The sequence below is a fragment of the Tetrahymena thermophila genome (genome assembly GCF_000189635.1).
Source record: "Tetrahymena thermophila SB210 genomic scaffold scf_8254582, whole genome shotgun sequence".
In the NCBI taxonomy this organism is placed as follows: domain Eukaryota; phylum Ciliophora; class Oligohymenophorea; order Hymenostomatida; family Tetrahymenidae; genus Tetrahymena; species Tetrahymena thermophila.
In genome coordinates this window covers 895,287-915,149 of record NW_002476353.1, presented here as the reverse complement: position 1 = coordinate 915,149, position 19,863 = coordinate 895,287, and the positions used below count along the sequence as shown (strand labels likewise).

Here is a 19,863-nt window from a genome sequence, read left to right as displayed (position 1 = left end):
TCGAAATAATCATAATAATTATTAGCTATTATGGTAATTAAAAATACAAATTTTGAAGAGTAACTTTTATGCTATTTTAAGAAAGTAACAATCTGATATATTCATTTATATTAGTCATAAAAAAAAAATTCTTTTGAAACACAGAAAAATTTTATTTTAACACATTTAATAATTATAATCTACTTCATGTTTGTTAAATCTTATAAAAGCAGATTTTAATTTTACATTTAAAATAATACAATTTTTATTTTGATTAAATTTTTTACTTCAAACTTGAAAAAATGTTGTTTGATGTTTAAACTTTAGACGAAAAAATCATTCTATACTAGATAATTGATATCACAAAATATATTCTAAAATATTCTTTACAAAAAATTATTGTAAATTTTAGAATATTTAGAACATTCGAAAAAGCACATATAGTTATTATCATTTAAATTAGAAATATTCTGTGATCTCAATCTATATTTTAAGTTTATTTTACTATTTATATCAATAGAAAATGTATGCTTATGAATAATAAAAACTTAAGTTAAGTTAATAGCATAAATAAATATCAAAATTATTTATATTTTATGTTTTGTTATTCTAATTTTTAAATAATATGTTAGAAAAAAACTAACTTTTAAAAAAGAGTAAAGAGCTTTTTTTAAATCTGATTGAATATAACCTATTTTCTTTTTAAGTTGAAAAAATAAAATAGTTAAATAGGAAATCTATTGTTTGCAAGAAAAACAGTTTAAAGAGATTTGATTTTACTTAAAAATTTCAAATTAAAATTAATAGGAGAAATCAATTAGTCTTTAAAAGAATAAAGTTTTATCAGAAAAATTCTATTCAATCATATAATTTTGATTAAAATTTGTAAGATTTGATCTGTTTATTTCAAATTTCCCTATTGTACCTTGTAATATTTTACCACAAACGAATATTAAAAGATTTGATTAATGAATTTAAATCAAAATATGTAAAATTTAGCTAACCAAACAAGAGATTCATTCATCAATTAATTAATAATATAAGAAAAAAGATTTAATTGTAAAGTAAAAAAAAACAAGAAATATAAAATGAGAAACACTATTTTAGCAGTAGCATTAATATCTTTGGCATTAATTGGAGCTACCACTCTTCTTTTTAGAAAGGATGTCTCTGCTAGCTAGATTACAGTTGCAGATTGGATGCAATGCTATAGCACTAGCACTCATACTTGTGATGACATCTCAGACTAAGCTGATGATTACTAATTCTGTAAATAATCAGAGAGATAATTTGAAGTTGAAACAAATCCTATTTAATGTTCCTAATTTTGGGGTTTTATTAACCATGCCAAGGGATCTGAGTACATTGATCAAGATAACTTATTTTCAAATTGCTTTTTGACTCATGAAAAGGAATTCTAATCTCTCAGTTATTTCTTCTATTCTCAAGTATTCTATCCTCGTTATCACACATGCTCAGGACTATGATAAAATTTCCTCTATATTAATAATAATTAAATAAATAAAAAATCTAATGTTAATTCGTGAATTCAAATTATAAAATTTATGTCATAATTCTAAAATTCTTTTATAACAAAAGCATAATATAAAGAAATAAGCATTTATTTTTTAGGCATATGTATCAAATATACTCTAATAATTATTGATAAATAGGTAGATAATACTATACAAAATATATTTACTTAAATAATCTTCAATTCTTTTTCATACCTTATAATACTGAGAAAATAAAATACTTATGCAAAAAGAAATTATAAAATAAATAAATTTGATAGTATTTTTATTTAAATTCTTAGATTTATCTTACATACATACTTTCAAAAAATCTTCTAGATAAGATTAAAAATTTCATCGAAAAGACTTTCTATTTATTTTGTAAAAGAATTAATAATAATTTATAAAGAAAACAATTTATTAGTTTATCAAAACAAAAGTTCTTTTTAAAAAATTTAAAGTAAGTGTAAATAAATTTAATTTGTTTATTTTAAGTATGAATTATTAGAAATAAAATAATGGCTCTATTTATATTTTATCATGAATAGAAACCCTAGATATACCAATCAAACTAAAAAAAAATAAATATTAAAATAATCAAATTCTTTGAAGAAGTTTACTATATCTAAAGTTAAATATATTTCTGATCAGTGCATATATATTGCATTTTTGCTACAGAAAAAATAGTATGAATCTATTATTTTTGGATATAATTAATCCAATAAATAATATTTGCTTGTTTTGTTAGATATTAGTTTTTTTAAATTAATTTTATTTCAATAAATACATTATAAAATATTTAAATTAAGGCTACTCTCTTATTTTTATAATAGTTTTTTTTACATGTAATGTTTTTAATACTGAAGGTATAATATTTTATTGAAAATGCAAAGATAGCATGAATATATTAGTTTTGGATATAATTAATGCAATACATAATATTTGCATGTTTTGTTAGATATTAGTTTTCTAAAATTAATTTTATTTTAATAAATGCAAAATAAAATATTCAAATTAAAGCTACTCTCTTATTGTTATCATAGTTTTTTTATATGTTGAGTAATTAATGTTTTAATGTTTAAAATTAAATATTTTATTTAAAGTTTATTTTAGTTTAATTTATGATATTTTAAAATGCTGAATTTTTTTTGAAATTTGGTTTATTTATATCAACTATTCTTAAATAGATCAATCTATTTTTTAATGTTTATATTTTTAGAAGTATTTTAGATTAGTAAATAAAAATTAAAATAGATCAGAAAATTTGAACAGTTTTAAGTCTTTTATTTTAATTTTTGTGTTTATTTTAGAATAACACTTGCAATTTTCTCAAAATAATATTTCAAAGATGGAATATACAGTTAGCTGTTAATTTTGAAATATTTTAAGAATATTTGTTTCTTCAATTTTAATTTAAATAAATAAAAATAATAGTAAGCTGATTGCTTATTTTTAAAATTTTAAAAAGGAGATATTTATTTATTTATTTAGCAAGCAATTAGACAAAACAAACTGATAGATAGTAAATATAAAAACATATAGATAATTGCTTTAAATCCTACTTATAACTAATTAGTGTCAATCAAAATTGCTTAAAGCCGAGCTCTGTAAGTTTTTTGAAAGCAGAAGCAAAGTCTTTAAAGAATAAATCCTTGTTTTCTTTATATTCAAGAGCGATTCTTTTAAATTCAGGGTCATTTCTTATTTCAAGATCAGCAGGAAGCATCATTAGCTTTTTGGTATTGTCTTCATATTAGAGAGGTCCCTTCCACTTCTTCTCAGTCCATGTCTTATCGAAGAGTTCCTTAAAGTAAAGGTTAGTGAAAGTAGTAGGGGCATTAGTCCAAGGACCATCATATCCACTTCTATCGGTGTGGCACTTACCAATACCGTGTCCACCACCAATCAAAGCAACAATTTCTCTATCATTTAATCCCATTCTGTAGAAAACATCTCTAATATGAGAACTTCCCTTGCTTGCATCAGGAAGTCTGCCATTAGGAGGGCAGGAAGCTTCTGAAGGAGCATCCTTTCTACCAGGAGTAAAATCGATTTTAGGACCTCCCATTTCTTCAATAGCTACGTAACTAGCCAAAACCCAGAGATCAGCATATGAAATACCCTAATTTTAAAGAAGTAATTTATATTCTAATTGACAAAATGCTAAAAATATGAATTTATTTTTCGAACAGCCAAAAACTTAATCTCTTTTTCAACATGGTAGATTGGATTGAAATTAAATTTTATTATTTAATATTTTATCATGTTTGCAATTAAGGTTTATCATTTGTTTGATGTTTAAAAAATTACAGGGTGTTTAGCCTTGACAGGTTCAAGGAACTTTTGGGCATGATGAAGACCGGCATTAGCAGGATCATTCTATTCCTTGTTAAATCTCATGGTTGCACCATCGGAACCACCAGTCTTATCAGCTTTGTTGTAGGTTCCTGAAGCATGCCATCCAAGTCTAACAAGAACAGGGCCAATATGATTGTAGCCATCCCAACCTTACTATTCAAGGATATCAGCTATATCACCTCTGACAGCTTGATAATCAAGCTTAGGTTTAGCTAATTAAGTAAACTATTCTTTATTGTAGTAGTAGTAACCAGCAGTACCGAATGCTAAAGTTCCAAGAAGAAGATTTCTCATTTGTAATGTTTATTTGTTAATTTATTTGTGTTTGCTTGAAATGCCGTTTTGCTTTATTTACAATTTATTTCAGAAATTTGATGAATTAAAAAATTTATAATATTTTGTAGATATTTTGAATCTTAAAATAGATATCAATGATTACCCATTCTTAAAATCATAATTTAATCAATCGTCATAATTTATGCCTTAGAAACATTACATGATGTGTGATCTAATCTAGTATATCATTGATATCTGCCAGAAAACAAAAAGAATCTTTCGAGATAAGGTAAATTAATGTAGAAATGTGATACTTAAATATGTTTTATTTTAAATGGAAAGTAAGGTGAAGTTTAATTGCCCTCATTAGTTGAGGATTATTTCTAAATTTAAATTAAAATAAACATGTATAAAGACCTCACTAATAAGTTTTAAATAAATAAATAATAGCAATTAAATATATTTGAAAAGAGAATATAAAAAAAAAAAATGTTAATTATAAATTCTTCTTACATTTATTTTAATTATCTATTAAAATAATTTTGCCATTTAATGCTGCAAAATAGTACTTGATAATTCCTGCTTATAAATTTTTTGAGCAACCAAACAATTATATTAATTTTTCAAATTTTAAATATCTCCTTAAGTCATACACAACAAAAAACTTTTAAAATTGAACTATATTTTATTAAGGTATTCATATTAATTGTATTGTGTAATTATTTTAAACATAATTTAATTTTGTAATAAAGATTTATAAAATTAGAACAAAAATATGAACAAACATTTTCAATATTTAAAATTTAAAGTTTATTTAAAGAAAAATAAAATGTTTACTCAACGATATTTTAAGCATAAACACATTATTACAAATAAATATTATGGGAAACTTATAAATTTAAAATAATAGATTTAGTTGTAGATTTAAAATGCAAATAAATTGAGAACTTTAAAAAAATAAAATAGAATTTAAAATTGAATTTTATATTTAAATAAATAGCAAAATCCTAATTAAAAATAAAAAACTCATAATTAATAAGCTAAGTTAAATTAATTTTATAAATTTTAATTTATTTAATGATTTAGATTTTGTAAACAATTAAAAAAATTAATATATTTATTTGCCTTGAATTTATTTTATTTAGTAAACCCCAATTGATTAATATTTTAGTATGGATAGCTAGCTATCTAATAGAGATTTAAGTCGAAGGGAAGGAAGCAAGAGGAAACAGGAATAAAATCAAAATAAAAATGGAAAGATATACATTGGAATATTTATATAATAAAGAGAATGAAAAAAAATGGATAAAGAAATGAATCAATTTAATAAAGATTGCAATGCCTCATTTATTAATTTATTTAATATTTAAAGAATGACCTTTTTAGATGAAATATCAAAAAAGTAATAAAAGGGAAACAAAAACAAAAGAAAGAAAAATATAAATTAAAAATATAAATAAAAAGAAAGAATATTAAAAGATTAATTAAAAACAATTTAATTAAGGTTGAGAGAAATGTCAGCTATTTTAAAGAGAGCTGCTAAGTATAAGAGAGTTTCTTCTATTCTTTGTGAAGGTGAAGCCCATTTAAGAGATCCCTTCACTCCCCCTCCAGTTATCCTCAAGCCTCCTGCTCCTCGCAAGGATAAGAAGCCTGATGATATCACTGATTTCCCTGCCCAAAAACTTATCCCTCTTCCTGAATCCATTCCTTACTAGGTATTAAAAAATCCTAATAAAATCAATATATTATAGGCATAAAAGCAAAGAGATATCAAGATATATCCTTGATTTGAAAGGAAAAAAGCAATAAAAAAGAAAAATATGAAAAGATAATTCAAAGATAGTATAGTAAATCTAAATGTGAATGGTAAAAAGAAGTCAGATACGATAGTTTAAATTATCTTGATATCTTATGAAGCATGAAATTTATAAATTTAGCAGTTGAGCTTTGTTCATTTTCGAATTTACTCATTTATCAATTTCATTTTGTTAAAAATCATGCTTGCAAATTTCAGAATATTTGAAACTAAATAAAAGATTTTGAAATGAAAGCATAATGAAACATGATAAAAATCATTGCAATTTAAGATGCCCTCTTTCGCAAATCAATCTTTTTCTATTATTTGTAATAACTTTCATTTTTTAAATACTATAGGAAGGTAAATACAGACCTGCTAGTATCCCTATGGTTGCTGGTTTCTTCCCTTATAACTGTTATTTACAATAAGGTAAAGTTTATTCTTGGTGCAGTTGTGGTATTTCTCAATCTGGTCCTTGGTGTGATGGTTTGTGCAACTCTGTAGTAACTAGATGTCGTCCTGTTGTTTTCAACGTTTCTTAGAGTGGCTACTATAAAATCTGCAACTGTAAATTCTCTGCCAATGCTCCTTTCTGTAATAATACCCACAGAAAGATGGTCAGATATCACCACTAAACTCATAGAGGTTTCTATGAAATTTGGGGTGCCGCCTTATTCGTTTTAGGATGGGTCTATATGGGCTTCAATTATTACACATGATCTGGATTTTAAAGAGTTTCCTTACATAATAAATTAATAAAAAGCTTAATAACTACAAGAAAATTTGTAGTAAATCATTTACTTGCAAAAAGAGATTGCTAGTTGCCAAGCCTATTAATTCGTTCAAAGCTTGCTTAATTATATAAATATTATTATTTTAGTTAGCATGTTTACAATTAATCGTATTAGTATCTCAATTTTGCAATCATTTTATCATAAAAAACTGAATCGTTATTCCAAGGATTTATTATTAACATGAAGTTTATCAATCAATCAATCAATATATATTTATCATTTTTTAATTTAAATTCTTATCTAGAAAAAAGTGAGCAATATCATTTAATTTAATTAAAAGCACTAACTAATATCATTTTAAATAGTAGAAAGAATTTATAATTTAGAATAATAAGCACATTAATAAAATATAATTTATTGAAATAATGTTTTAATAAAAACCTAATAAAATATGAAACATCTACTAATTAGAAGCCATTTTGAAGAAGAATATGTTTAATTTCTTAATTTATTTTTGCTATTCTACTTTTACTTTGTAAATAAATGTCTAGCCATCATGAAAATTAGTTTGAATATTTTGTGATATTTAACAAATAAAATACTAAATATTTAGAATTGAATACTTTTAATGATAAACCATCAAATTAAAGCTTTAATTTATGTCAGTTGATTATATTGAATTAAATACTTACTACATTTCAAAGAATTTTTGGAATTAAATAAATACTTTTTAGAAATAATTTAAATTTCTATGTAAATTGTACAATCGTTTTTTGGCATTTCTGCAGATGAAATTATTCAAATAAAAAATTAAATATTTACATTAATAATTTTATTAATTGAGTTTATAAATTTTAGGTATGTTAAATAAATTCATCAAAAGTAAGTTATTATTTTTTAACTTTTTAAAATTCGAATATGTAAATAAAATAATAAAATCTTCAATATGCTTTAGTTACAAAAGAAAATAAAAGTTAATTTTAAAGTGGCAAAATTTATATTAGCGTTTAATATTTTTGAATATATATTCCAAAAGAGTATTATTAAGCTTTTTTTATAAAAAATAAGTTAAATGATTATTTAATTAAGATTTGGTTTGCTTCTTTTATAAAATATATTTAATAAATCAATTAGTTTTCAAAATATAAACTAATTTTCTTATTTATCATATTTTATTAATTTTATCAAAATCCTCATTTTGATTGCACTAAAAATAAGTTAAATTAAAGTTTTTCATCCTAAAGATTTTTAAAAATTATTTAAAAAAGAAAGAAATTACCAACACACTATTTATTGTTTTATTCTTACCTTTCTTTTAACTTGATCAGGTTCTTCTTCTACATTAAATAAAATAATATCAATCACTTTTTATATGAAATATTTAAAAAATTATAATTTTTAATTGGTCTCTATATCTTTAATTCACTCTAACTTCACAATTTAATTTAATAATACCTTTTTTTTGGAAATTTATATATTATTTTCTAAAAACATTAAAAAATCTTTTACTTTAAACCTATAGTTATTTTAGTTATTTTATGATCAATTTAAAAATGGACAGATGACCTATTCGTTATGGTTTATTTGCAAAAATAATTATTACAACTTTAAATGATATAAAAATAACAGTGTATTTTTTTTAAAAAAAGTGAGATTGTAATTTTTCATAAAATCCATATTTTTGTTTAATAATTTAAAGTTATTATATTTAACCATTAATGATTTTTCTTAGACAATTTTTTGGTTTTTCTCTGATGATTTTTGAAAATTATCATCAAAAAAGTGTTAAATTCATCATCTAAAATATTTTTATTAATTTATTTTATCACTAATAAGTAGATCTAAAAATTACTTAGGTAAATAAATAATATAATTTTGATATTTATTTGAATAAAAAATTTCTCAGTTTAATTTTCTTAAATTAAAATTAAAAAAATTTTATTGAGAATAAGTAAAAGAGAATTATCAACATTTTTTATAACTATTAGATATGTATACAATTTTTGTAAGTTTTAAAAATGTTTATTACTTAAATATTTTATCTCATAAAGAATATCTTAAAAATATAAAAGATAAAAATATTTTAATAAATTTATTTCTAAAAAAGGAAATATATACCAATAATATATATCAAAATAATAAATAAGACAGACTTAATGTAATTAATTTAGAGAAATAATTATGATTAAAATAATTGAATATATGTATTTGTAAAATGTATATTATTCTTTATATTTAAAGCCAACTAACTTCTTTCGTACTTTTTTAAAGAATTGAAATATTTTTTCAATAACTAAACAGATAAATTTGAGATAACTATTATTGAAAAAGTAATTTATTAATATATAATTATTTCTTTTTTTATTACTTTTAAATTTGATGCTTTTTGGACAACTTTATAAATACTAGTATACTGAAAATTATTTTATGATTCAACAAAAATTACTTATGCTTAATTACTAGACATTCTTCTAAATTAACTAAAGAATTTTTTATATTTTTAATGATTATTTTAGTGATTTTTTTTTTCTTAAAAATAATAAATAAAATTATTCATAAATCCAAAACAATTTTTTAATATAAGAAGTGAAACCTGTCTAAACTTGGGTACCTACAGGACCAAAGATGTTTCTCAAAATATACAGGTGTTAAACTTATAGATGGATTATATAATTTTATATTTAAATTTGTGATAAAAAAAAAGTTTGCACATTTATAACGAGTTCTCATTATAAGAGTATCCAGTTTGGCAAGTTTTATTTTATTTACAGATAAATTATAATAATATAAACACTGCATATGTTTAGTATTTTTTAAGTGATATTTCATACAAAATATCTAATTTTATAAATTAGCTTTATATTATTTTACAATTTTATGTTTTCTGTCCAATTTTTTTAATATTTATGTACTAAAAATTGTTAAATTATTCAATTAAATTTGCTTATTTATTTTTAATTATATTTTTTTTTCTAAATCAACTAAAGAGTTTTTAATATTTTTTATTAATTTTTTAGCAAATTTCTTAATAATTTTTTATCAAAAATATAAAATAAAATTATTTATAAATCCAAAGTCATTCATTTTTTATAATATATTTAATTATAAATTATAATAAAATATATTTTGATTGGTTTTTTTAAAAATCATAATTATTTTTTAATTTCAAAATGTAAATAATTTATTAAAAAATTAAAATTAAACAATTAATTAATGAGTTTTTAGATTTTTATTTTTATTCATGAAATTAAATATTACATTTATTCAAATGATCCTTTTTATCATAGATAAATAACATATTTTTTTGATGTTCAAATTAACTTTTTAAATTGTTTTATTTTTACTGTAGGGATTGATAAAAAATTCTCTGTTACAATTTATTTAGTAAGAATGTTTATTTTTTATAATTTAAATCCTTTTGTTGGTATCTTTTAATAATTTGTCTAATTATTATCTTTCCCAGCTTACTTATTATTATATTTTTAAGAAAGAATCAAATATTTATAATTTTTCTATTTTAAAGATATTTTTATATAAGATGGTATTTAGTTGAGTATTACAATTAGAATTATTAAACGAAATTCTATTATTTATTCATAAACATTACACTTTGAAAATATTTTAGTAAATTAAAACTCTAAATTTCAAAAGAGCTTCATAATTTTTAAATTATGTGGCTATATTTTTTTAGTTTTATTTGCATTCCATATTAATAGTTCAAAATTTCAAATTGAATGAATGAATCAATAATTTTAGATATTTATCCATTTTTAAATTGTTACGAATAATAAATTGTACTAGTAGCGCCTTTAATAAGATTATGATTGATAAATACTTGGAATTATGAGAAAAAATAAGTAATAGGTACATATTTTTCAATGCAGCTCATAAAAATTATATCAAATTTTAGATCAGCATTAAATTTTTATTATAATATAATTACGTAATAAAATTACGAAGGATAGAAATTTTTTTTTGTGAAAAAGACCTTCAAGATGTTTTTTGTACAAATGAAATCAGAATTGAAAGAAAATAAAATTAAATAGACAATTAATCTTAAAAAGTAAAGTAATTAAAAAATCAATAAGTTTATAAAATCAAACATTCACTTTTTCACTTTTTGTTTTTATTTGATTATTTTAGAATAATATTTTATAAATTACATATGAAAAATAAATACTTGTTAAATTTCTTTGTGTATTTTTATTTAACCTATTAGTATTAATTCAGGTTATTTAGGCACATGTAAAAGTATATTAATTTTTCTAAATATCTTTTAACATGTTCTGTCTTAGAAAGAGGGTACTTAGAGTTTAATATGAAAAATCTAATTTTTAGATAAATACTATTTTGTATTAAAAAAGAAGAATTTATATTTTATAATTCTGATAAATGGTTTAGATTAATTTTTTTTGTAAAGTAAAATAACAATTTCAAGCAGTAAAATAGATAAAAATTGATAAATAGTTTATCAGTTTTTTATGAGTAATTAAAATTAATAAATAGTTGCTTGTAAACTTTTAAGCACTAGAAAAGAATTCAAAATAAACAGCATTAATTCACTTTTTTTGGAAAAATATCTAAAAATACGGAAAGAACGGCATAACAAATATCGGTATTTTTTATTATAAAACACTTTATTTTAATTATTAATATCAAATTTTCAAGATAGAAAAAATTTTATTCAAAATATTTTGATTTTAAGTGTATATCCTTAATTCGTTCATTGATTACGTATACTTATTTCTGCTCTTTTTGTTTAACTTTGAATGTATGTGTAAATGTATGTTTTTCTTATGTATCTAAAATGCTCTCGCTAAGTAATAAAAACTTGTAATACAAACACCTTTTTAGTTTACTTTTATAGTCTTATTAAGATTGTTATGTAAAATATGTGTCCGCTTAGAATAAAGTGAACTATTATATTTAATAGATCTAATAAATTAAATGTTAATGATTATGTTACAAGTTAAAATTATAAAATTTTAATTAAATTAGCTAAATAGAAAATTTACTAATTTCAAGAAGCTCAATTTTATCAATTAAAAAGTTGCTTACTTTATTAAAAATTTAATATTTTTTTCTATTTGAAAGAAGTAATAATTGTTATACATAGATAAAACAGTAATTTTACTAATATGAGACTTAATAATTATTTTATTCCTAGAATCAACAAAAGTTTGAGATATGTATTGCTCTTTAAATTTGTGAGCTTTTCGTTTTCTATTAGATACTTTTTTTAAAAATTGTCATAACTTAAATCCTCATAGACTAATTATTACTTTCTATATTAATTGCATCAAAATGAAATGGCATTTTCTTGGACATCGTATAAAATTTATAATAATAGGTTACTTGATAGAAAGTTGAGTCATAACTAACTTTTAAAATCAACAAAGAAAGTATTGTTAAAGAAAATATTTGAATTTTTTGAGATAGACCATTTGTTTAGATTGAATAATTAACAAAGTCTAGCTTTTATCAAAAAAATTTAGTAAATTTCTAAATAAATTAAGTAAATTGTTTTTTTATTTAAACTTAATACATCTTAATCATCTTAAACATGTAAAATTTAGATGAAAAATATTTCAAATAATGTTAAAAGTAAAAATCAATATTAAATTGCTTTAGTTTGCATTTTTAATATTGCGTTTCTGTTATTAAATATCCAATAAAATTAAAAAAAGCTTATACTTTTTTAGAAAATTTATCTTTTAATTTATTTTTTTTATAAGTTAAGTTTTTATTGATTTTGGTTTCTGATAATATTAAACAATGGCACAAAAATTTAAAATATGCAATATTAGCATCGAAACAAAACCTTTTTGAAAAAGGAATACTGCACGTATAATAAATAATATGGTTTATTTACATAACAATTAAAACTTTTTAGTTGATTATTAATGTTACAAAAAGTAATTTGTTTATTTGATTGCTGTTTAGTTTATAGGCAATTTGTTAGTTAATATGTGAGTGAGTAAGTAAGTGACGAATTTAGTATAGAAAGGAAATTAATAAATAAATAAATAGATTAAATGTAATAGTTTTGATATTATATTATATAATTAAGTCATTACATAAATCCTCATTTTGTCTGGTAATGTTCAATAAAATCTACACACTATACATTGTTTATGATTTTTATGAGGAATTATACGATAATCTTACAAGTTTCTTTGTTCTAAACTTTAGAATCATTTAGCCAGAACTCTTCTATATGTTCTAGAAAGTAATGAAATGCTGGTTTTACTTAGTTACTCTTGCACATAAATTTAATGCACTTGTTATTAGTAGAGTTCTCTTTCAAACTGAAGTTGATTTTCTTTTTTATCTGTCCAAATTATACACCTCCTCCCATTTTATTTACATACATATTTTTAGTGTCTTCTGATAGATTAGAATTTATATGCCTAAGGAAGGCTTCTTTAATATTTTTAAGACAATTCTAATCTTTAATTTACTTGTACTCTTCGATCAAAACTTTTACATTCTAATCGTTTAAAAGAATTTTTCTTTTCTCTTTAGTCTTGCTGATTTTTTTCTTTTTTTCACAAGCTCTATTCTCTTATTTTTAAAGTTTTTCATTAGACAAAGACTTTATATCGGATTATTAGCTCTAAGTCATATAAATTGAGGGAAATGGGTTGTTTTGCTCAATTTTTAAGTTAATTGTCGAAATATTATACTAGGTATTAGATATCCTATTCAAATACTCATTATAATCATTTTACTACTTAATTGATTACTCTTAACTACTTTTACGAGAAAGTTACGGAAAAAGCAGCTTGTAGTGACAAATTTTACTTTGAGGCTTTACTTTTAAGTGGGAGGATATTTTATTACTAAATTCACATATAATCGTATTTTTGTGAGTTGAGCTAGGATTTAAATACTTAAAAGAGCATCTCTTTTTTCCTTCATTATATTATTCATCAATACTTTAGACTAAAGAAGAGCAACTGTTACTTTACAATTTTGTAAGTCTTATATGGCTTAGATTTTAGTAAGTATCATCTAAAATGATATTCTATTAGTTCATAGGGATTTTAATCTTCATAATTAGATTTATTTATTTGTTTGTTTGTTTTTTAAAAAGTTTCTTTAGATACTTAAAAAGCAATATTTTAATTATTTTTTATTTATGTTTAAGCCTGATAGCAAATTTTAATTTATTATGTTTTTTTTTATTTGACTAGGCTGGGAAGTGTAGGAAGAATGCTTTTTATTAACTTTATATTTTTTTTGTGGATCAATTTTTTATTTATAAATGAATTAATTTACTAATCTTCTTTTTTTATAAACAATCGCATGCTATTTCTAAATAATATCATGAGCACTGATTTCAGGGATAGGGTAAAAACGATTCATCTCCTTTAATTTATTTATTATTTTTAAAATTAATAAACGAAAAATTTTTCTTTACAATTTACTTCTAATTAGATGTTCAAATATTAAGCTGATGCTGATGCAAATTTAAATAAATAAATATACTTAGCTACTTAAACGTATCTACTTAGTATCAAATTAATCAACCAATTCTATCTATTTTTTGATATCTCAACATTATTACAAACTATTTTACGACAGTTTTTTAAAGAATATAATAAGTAATTATAATATTTTACTAATGATCATGCTTTTTTAACCTTGAGATCTGATAAAAAAATCTAGTTTTAAAAAAATTTTCATTAATTATTGCAATAATATAGATATTTTTTATTTCTTTATAAAATGGATATATTTATATAATCCTTTGATAAAACTTATTAATAAAACTATAAGAATATGTTAATATCTTTAAAAGTTGCATATGTACATTCAAATATATGTGTTAGCTTTATAATAATTTTATAATTACTCAGAACTCCTTTTCAGTTAATTGGTAGATCAAAGCTATACTTTTTTACTTAGTTTTCATTTCAGAATTCTAAAAGAGCAAAGCCTTTAATCTACTAGAGAATGAATATTTTAACTTTATCATGTATTTTCACTAAAAATACAAAAATATGTTGTTTTTTAAACATATTACTCACAAGAATCCTTCTTTCTTTTATCTAGCCATTAAACTTATAAAAATTGGAAGCTTTTTTCAATTTTGATACTTGATATTGACTGTAAATTTGAAAAAAAGTAAATTTTCTGTTCTTCATTTGAAACTCTATAAGCTAGCTCAATTAAGAATAAAGAGCAGACTAATTTTAGTTATTTTTTTACTATTAAGCTTTCTCTTCTTTAGTTATTTATATACAAAATTTAATCAATGAACCTCTCCTTCTGATACAGTTAAACTAATAATTTTTGTAGCAACAAAAAATGAAAAATATTAAGGATGTTTGAAAAAAAAAACTAACTTTTATCCATTAAAGAATATATATTCCATTACTCTTACTTCTAAGGAATAAACCAGATATAAAGCTACAAATCATTTGACAAGATAAAGAGGAAAAAAGCTGATTTTGCACTTGACCACTTCAGTAAATTTAATTATTTTTTAGAAACAATTAAACACACGTAGTAGGTATTATAAAAAATAAAAAATAAAAAATTCTTTTCATACATTATAGATGATATTCACTTTTTAAATTTTAACATTTTTTGTAAACTTTTTTGAGTTTTTGGAAAATTTCTTTTGAAATTTTAGTTGATTCTTAGTAACTTTTAATAGGTAACTTCTGACATGAATCTCTGAAATTATACATAGTTTATATAAAAAATTAGAAAGAATTATTTAAATTTATTTTTGGCAATATAAATATAATCAGCGCTTGAATTATAACTAATATAACAAAAATAGTATTATTTCTTTATAAAATATTTAAATTTTCGAAATACTTTGAGTAAAAAAATATTAAGATGATAAATAAATTAATAATATTTACAAAATAAAAAAATCCCAAACTTATAGGTAAATTTTCATACATTTAATAAATGCGAACGAACTATTATTTATTTATTTTCTAATTATCATCAAGTATGAACTATTTATTTAAAATAATAATCAAACGCATAAAATTTAAAAAATTTCAGGGTGGTACTGTATTATCTTTGGTATTGTTCTAACTTCTATCAATAAATTTGTAATCTAAATGCAATTGTTTTTCTATCGTTTGGTTCCTTCTTCTTTAAATCAGATAATAGATTCCAAAAATTATTGATACAACAGTCAGTGTTGAAAAAAAAATTGCTTTTACATTAAAGGGATCAGAGAGATGACTATTTTACAAGTCCCTTTAATTAATATTCTGTATTGTAGTTTCTACACATTAGAGATTGCATTTATTTAAATTTTCTATTTCTTTACTAAATTTCCTCAAGTTAAAACAAAATTAAAAGCAACGATGCACTTATTTAATTTTATTATACTCTTCAATTGTTTTCGGGTTTTCTATTTTTAAGCACTCTTCTTTATACAGCATGCAATCTAGAATTCCAGTGTATTCAACAGCTAGCATAAAATTATTTTAAACAATTTCTAAATCTTTAGAGCAAGCAGATTAGCTACAAGTTTAAAATTCTAAAATGTCTTCATCATCCTTCAACTAATTTTTCTAATTCTATTATCAAAACAAAATAAAGATGCCACGAATCTAACTTAAAATGTTTACTTGAAATATTTCATTAGCTTTGTTAGCAAATGCCCTAATTACTAACGAAAAGTAAATATACAAACTAATTTTATACTATAAATTCATCTTTTTCCACCTTTTTGAGTTACTTAGATTAAGTAAATATATTTTTATTATTTATACTATATTAATAATAAAATTAATCATATATCATAAAAAGCAATTAAATTATATAGAAGCAACATATTCTATCACATTTTAAAATGCTATCTTTCTACAATTTTCAACTCATTTTCAACATTTTACCAATTATTTTATCTTGCTAACACTTTAAGAATTTATTTTATCTATTTACATAATTAAATATAAAATTGCATCACAAAAGTTAAAATTTGTATTTAGTAAGCCTGGCTATATTTAGAAATAAATAATAAATTAAAAACCTCTGTTTAAATCCTAACTATATTAATTAATAAAAAGTGATGTAAATTTTAAATCTAAAGTCACGATTTGCAAAGAAAGTTTGAAAAATTTAACATTTTTGTAATTGTTAAAATATATTATATGAAAACATACATTTATACATAAAAAATATGTGATATGATCTAATTTATAATCATTTTAAAGAATATTTCATCTATTGCACCTCTACATTTATACCATTTGTCATCGAATTTGGGACAGAAGTAACCCCAATTCAATATCCTAATGTAATTCATTCTTTCGTGTTAATTGTATTAACTAATTAATGAGCAGCGTGTCATAGAATTTGCCACATTATTAAAGCTAAGCATTTAGATTTCTTTAGTCAGTTACATATATTTAGTAGGTTCTATCCACTTAAGTTGTAAGCCTCATTGAGAAGTCACTCTGACAAGATATTTATCTCTATTATGCTAACTATTGAGGAGGGATTATAGTAACTAGTACTTTTTTAATTTGCTAATCCTTCACATCTTTAAAGTAAAAGCAGCAACTATCCATATTTCTCTTACAAATAATGTTACCAGTCATAATCTTGCTTTGATCTTGCATAGAATAGATAATCTACTTTACTTGAGAACCTATTTTTGCTTTCTCTTAACTAACTACATTATGCGAAATGCAGTAAAGAGATTTGGAAAGATTTGAATAAATTGAATTTTCAATATCCAAATAAAATTATTTTAATTTTTAGCTAAAATACAGAGAAAATTCTTTATTTACTGAATCCATACTACCTTATTTAACCTTTGCGCGAATGAATAGCTAGAAATCTATTATTTTTTCTTACATTTATCTCATCCATATTAGCCAAAGCTAAAATTATCTTAGAACATTCACCTGATCATCGAAATTCTTCTAAAATGAGTTTTCAGGCCACTTTCCATCAATGATGAAATTAAAAATTTAGCTTTTGCATCCTTTTTCATAGTGCTATAATAACTCCTAATATTTGTCCAAGGGCTTTTAATTTTTTCAAAAGTTTTAATTATTTACTTTTCTTTTTTTTTTGTGTGTGTTAATGATAAAATATAGTGAATAATTAAGTAAATTAATCACTCAATTAATTAATTAACTAATTAATTAATTAATTTTTGAGCTAATTTTTGGGATTATTATTTGTTTAAATATTTACACTTTATTATTTTAACAGAAATAATGAGAAATTTAAAGAAAAAGAAAATAAAATAAAATAATTTTAATATTTAGATACTCTTTTAGTGTAATCAGGTGGGTTTCCTATCTAAATTTGCATAGTCACGAAATTTTGAAAATTATAGTTTTGAAAGAATTGAGAAATTGCATCAAAATCTATGTATTTATCAACAGTGCAATTTGAGTCAGAGTAAACTAAAGAAAAGAGTCTTTGTTCACACTTGAATGCATAAAGCAAAAGAGCTAAAAACTTTTCATTCTCTATTTAATTTTTTTATTGAGTTATAGATTCAAAAAAGTAGTAGTCTTAATATTCTACAGTGATATGAAAAACTCTTTATTTGATTAAGAAATTATATAGAAATATGGAGTAAATTGGTAGGGACTTGACTTCGATTTAAACAGCACTCTTGAAATATCCTTTCGTATGTGAATCAAATAGCTAATAAATTGTATTCAGTTTAGCTAAATATTATATTTCCTGCTAAAGAATATTAGCATCAAAGGGTACTGATACTTGAATCTATTATTATTAGTAGGGGCTTAATTCTTACTGCACATTACTAAAATTCTAAATATTGGGAGGAACATTGTTTAATTAACAAAATCTATCAAAACAGGCCTCATGATTTGTTTTGTTATCATACATAAGAAGATTTTCCATTGTTTATTTCAGCTTTTTAGCTAAATTTTAATTTTTCTAACAAAATATTTTAGTTCTTTCTATCACTTTAGGTAAATCAAAAATATTTGGTTGACTATCGAATGAACAAGAGTTTAAACTTTAAATATTTGACCTAAAGTATTGCTAAGCTTCACTCTTATCTTTACAAGCAAGAGCGAGCTCAAATTCCTCAAGAATAGTGTTTTTAAATTTAGGAACAACTAATTATGCAGTATCATAATTATAAATGCGGTTATTTTCAATATTTTAGTTAGCAGAAGGATTTTAGAATTAAACTGCATTCAAAATAGGTTGTTACACATAGCCTTAATTTTCTACTACATTTTAAGATTGAACATTGTTAAATTAAGAAAGTTAACTGCCTTAGTTTGCATAGGGTGGCTAGATTTAGTTGCTTTAAATTTATGAGTTGCTATTGATGGGAATATTTTCTATTTTTTAATTTCTAATACCAGACTATTGAATTTATTAAGTTATAGGACTAGAATTTGTAATATTAATTCCCTAAAAGTTGAATCCACTTTAGATTTAATTATTCTATTGTTAAACATTTTGCTAGTTATATTAGCTTGCTGTAAACTATTTGGGAACTTAACTAAAATTGAATGCCTATTGATTGAGTTAGAATAATAAATAAGATTAAAAAAATTTCAAAAATTGAACATTTACAGGTTAAGTCGCTGCTCTCAACTGCTATGACTGCTATTCCTGACTTTACTGTTAAGACCTAATCTGCGATGACTATGTATCTTAATTTAATGGCCTAGGAGCAGAAATCTAAATTTTTTATTTAAGCTTTTGATTCATTTTTCACCTATCTACAATATATAAATTATTAATTAATTATTAATTTTTTGTTAGAATATTTTATTTTACAATTTTTTTTCTTATTTTAAACATTAAAATCAAAAATTTTTCGAAGAAAACTATTCTAATAATATACCTTAATAAAAAAACAAAGATATGTGCCAACAAGAAAAGACAGATTGACAAATGCATCATATAAAATTTGAAAAGTAATTAAAATCGATCAAATTTTAGTTTGTAAAATAATTAATTTTCTTTTTTTATACATAATATTTATTAATAGCATTCATTCAAATGTATAGATTTGAATTAATATTTTTGTATTAATTTTCTTTTTAAAGTAAATTTGTGTTTTTAACTTTAAGCTTTAAATATGCTTTATAAACGATTTAATAATCATTTTTTTTACCTGACGACCTCATTAAAACCTTTTTAATACAATTTATTATCACAAAAAATGTCCATCTTATAATATAACTTTGAATAAAAATATATCAAAAGAAAT

At 21.6% G+C, this 19,863-nt stretch overlaps 7 protein-coding genes across 7 annotated transcripts; 2 read left to right on the top strand and 5 right to left on the bottom strand. All coding sequences in view use genetic code 6, as the record gives it.

Annotated features, from left to right (window-relative positions):
* Window positions 1–1,007: 1,007 nt before the first annotated feature.
* Window positions 1,008–1,466, top strand: TTHERM_00133490 (transmembrane protein, putative; the record flags this gene model as incomplete). Its single annotated transcript, XM_001019628.4, has 1 exon — window positions 1,008–1,466. Exon 1 carries the CDS (start codon window positions 1,068–1,070, stop codon window positions 1,464–1,466), a length of 399 nt encoding a protein of 132 aa, XP_001019628.3. The 5' UTR covers window positions 1,008–1,067.
* A 1,609-nt stretch (window positions 1,467–3,075) lies between these two features.
* On the bottom strand, window positions 3,076–4,145 carry TTHERM_00133500 (cytochrome C peroxidase; the record flags this gene model as incomplete). The annotated part of the gene is made up of 2 exons (XM_001019629.3): window positions 3,076–3,615; window positions 3,804–4,145. 2 exons carry the CDS (start codon window positions 4,143–4,145, stop codon window positions 3,076–3,078), a joined length of 882 nt encoding a protein of 293 aa, XP_001019629.1.
* Window positions 4,146–5,641: 1,496 nt separating this feature from the next.
* TTHERM_00133510 (iron-binding zinc finger CDGSH type protein) lies at window positions 5,642–6,647 on the top strand (the record flags this gene model as incomplete). Its single annotated transcript, XM_001019630.3, has 2 exons — window positions 5,642–5,845; window positions 6,285–6,647. 2 exons carry the CDS (start codon window positions 5,642–5,644, stop codon window positions 6,645–6,647), a joined length of 567 nt encoding a protein of 188 aa, XP_001019630.1.
* Window positions 6,648–12,747: 6,100 nt separating this feature from the next.
* TTHERM_00133530 (hypothetical protein) lies at window positions 12,748–13,719 on the bottom strand (the record flags this gene model as incomplete). The annotated part of the gene is made up of 1 exon (XM_001019632.1): window positions 12,748–13,719. One exon carries the CDS (start codon window positions 13,717–13,719, stop codon window positions 12,748–12,750), a length of 972 nt encoding a protein of 323 aa, XP_001019632.1.
* An 862-nt stretch (window positions 13,720–14,581) lies between these two features.
* Window positions 14,582–14,902, bottom strand: TTHERM_000133529 (hypothetical protein; the record flags this gene model as incomplete). Its single annotated transcript, XM_012798533.1, has 1 exon — window positions 14,582–14,902. Exon 1 carries the CDS (start codon window positions 14,810–14,812, stop codon window positions 14,582–14,584), a length of 231 nt encoding a protein of 76 aa, XP_012653987.1. The 5' UTR covers window positions 14,813–14,902.
* Window positions 14,903–15,685: 783 nt separating this feature from the next.
* On the bottom strand, window positions 15,686–16,435 carry TTHERM_000133528 (transmembrane protein, putative; the record flags this gene model as incomplete). Its single annotated transcript, XM_012798532.1, has 2 exons — window positions 15,686–16,216; window positions 16,268–16,435. 2 exons carry the CDS (start codon window positions 16,433–16,435, stop codon window positions 15,686–15,688), a joined length of 699 nt encoding a protein of 232 aa, XP_012653986.1.
* A 459-nt stretch (window positions 16,436–16,894) lies between these two features.
* TTHERM_00133550 (hypothetical protein) lies at window positions 16,895–19,358 on the bottom strand (the record flags this gene model as incomplete). Its single annotated transcript, XM_001019634.3, has 3 exons — window positions 16,895–17,674; window positions 17,925–19,160; window positions 19,221–19,358. The coding sequence occupies 3 exons, from the start codon at window positions 19,356–19,358 to the stop codon at window positions 16,895–16,897; spliced, it is 2,154 nt and encodes a 717-aa protein (XP_001019634.2).
* Window positions 19,359–19,863: the final 505 nt, after the last annotated feature.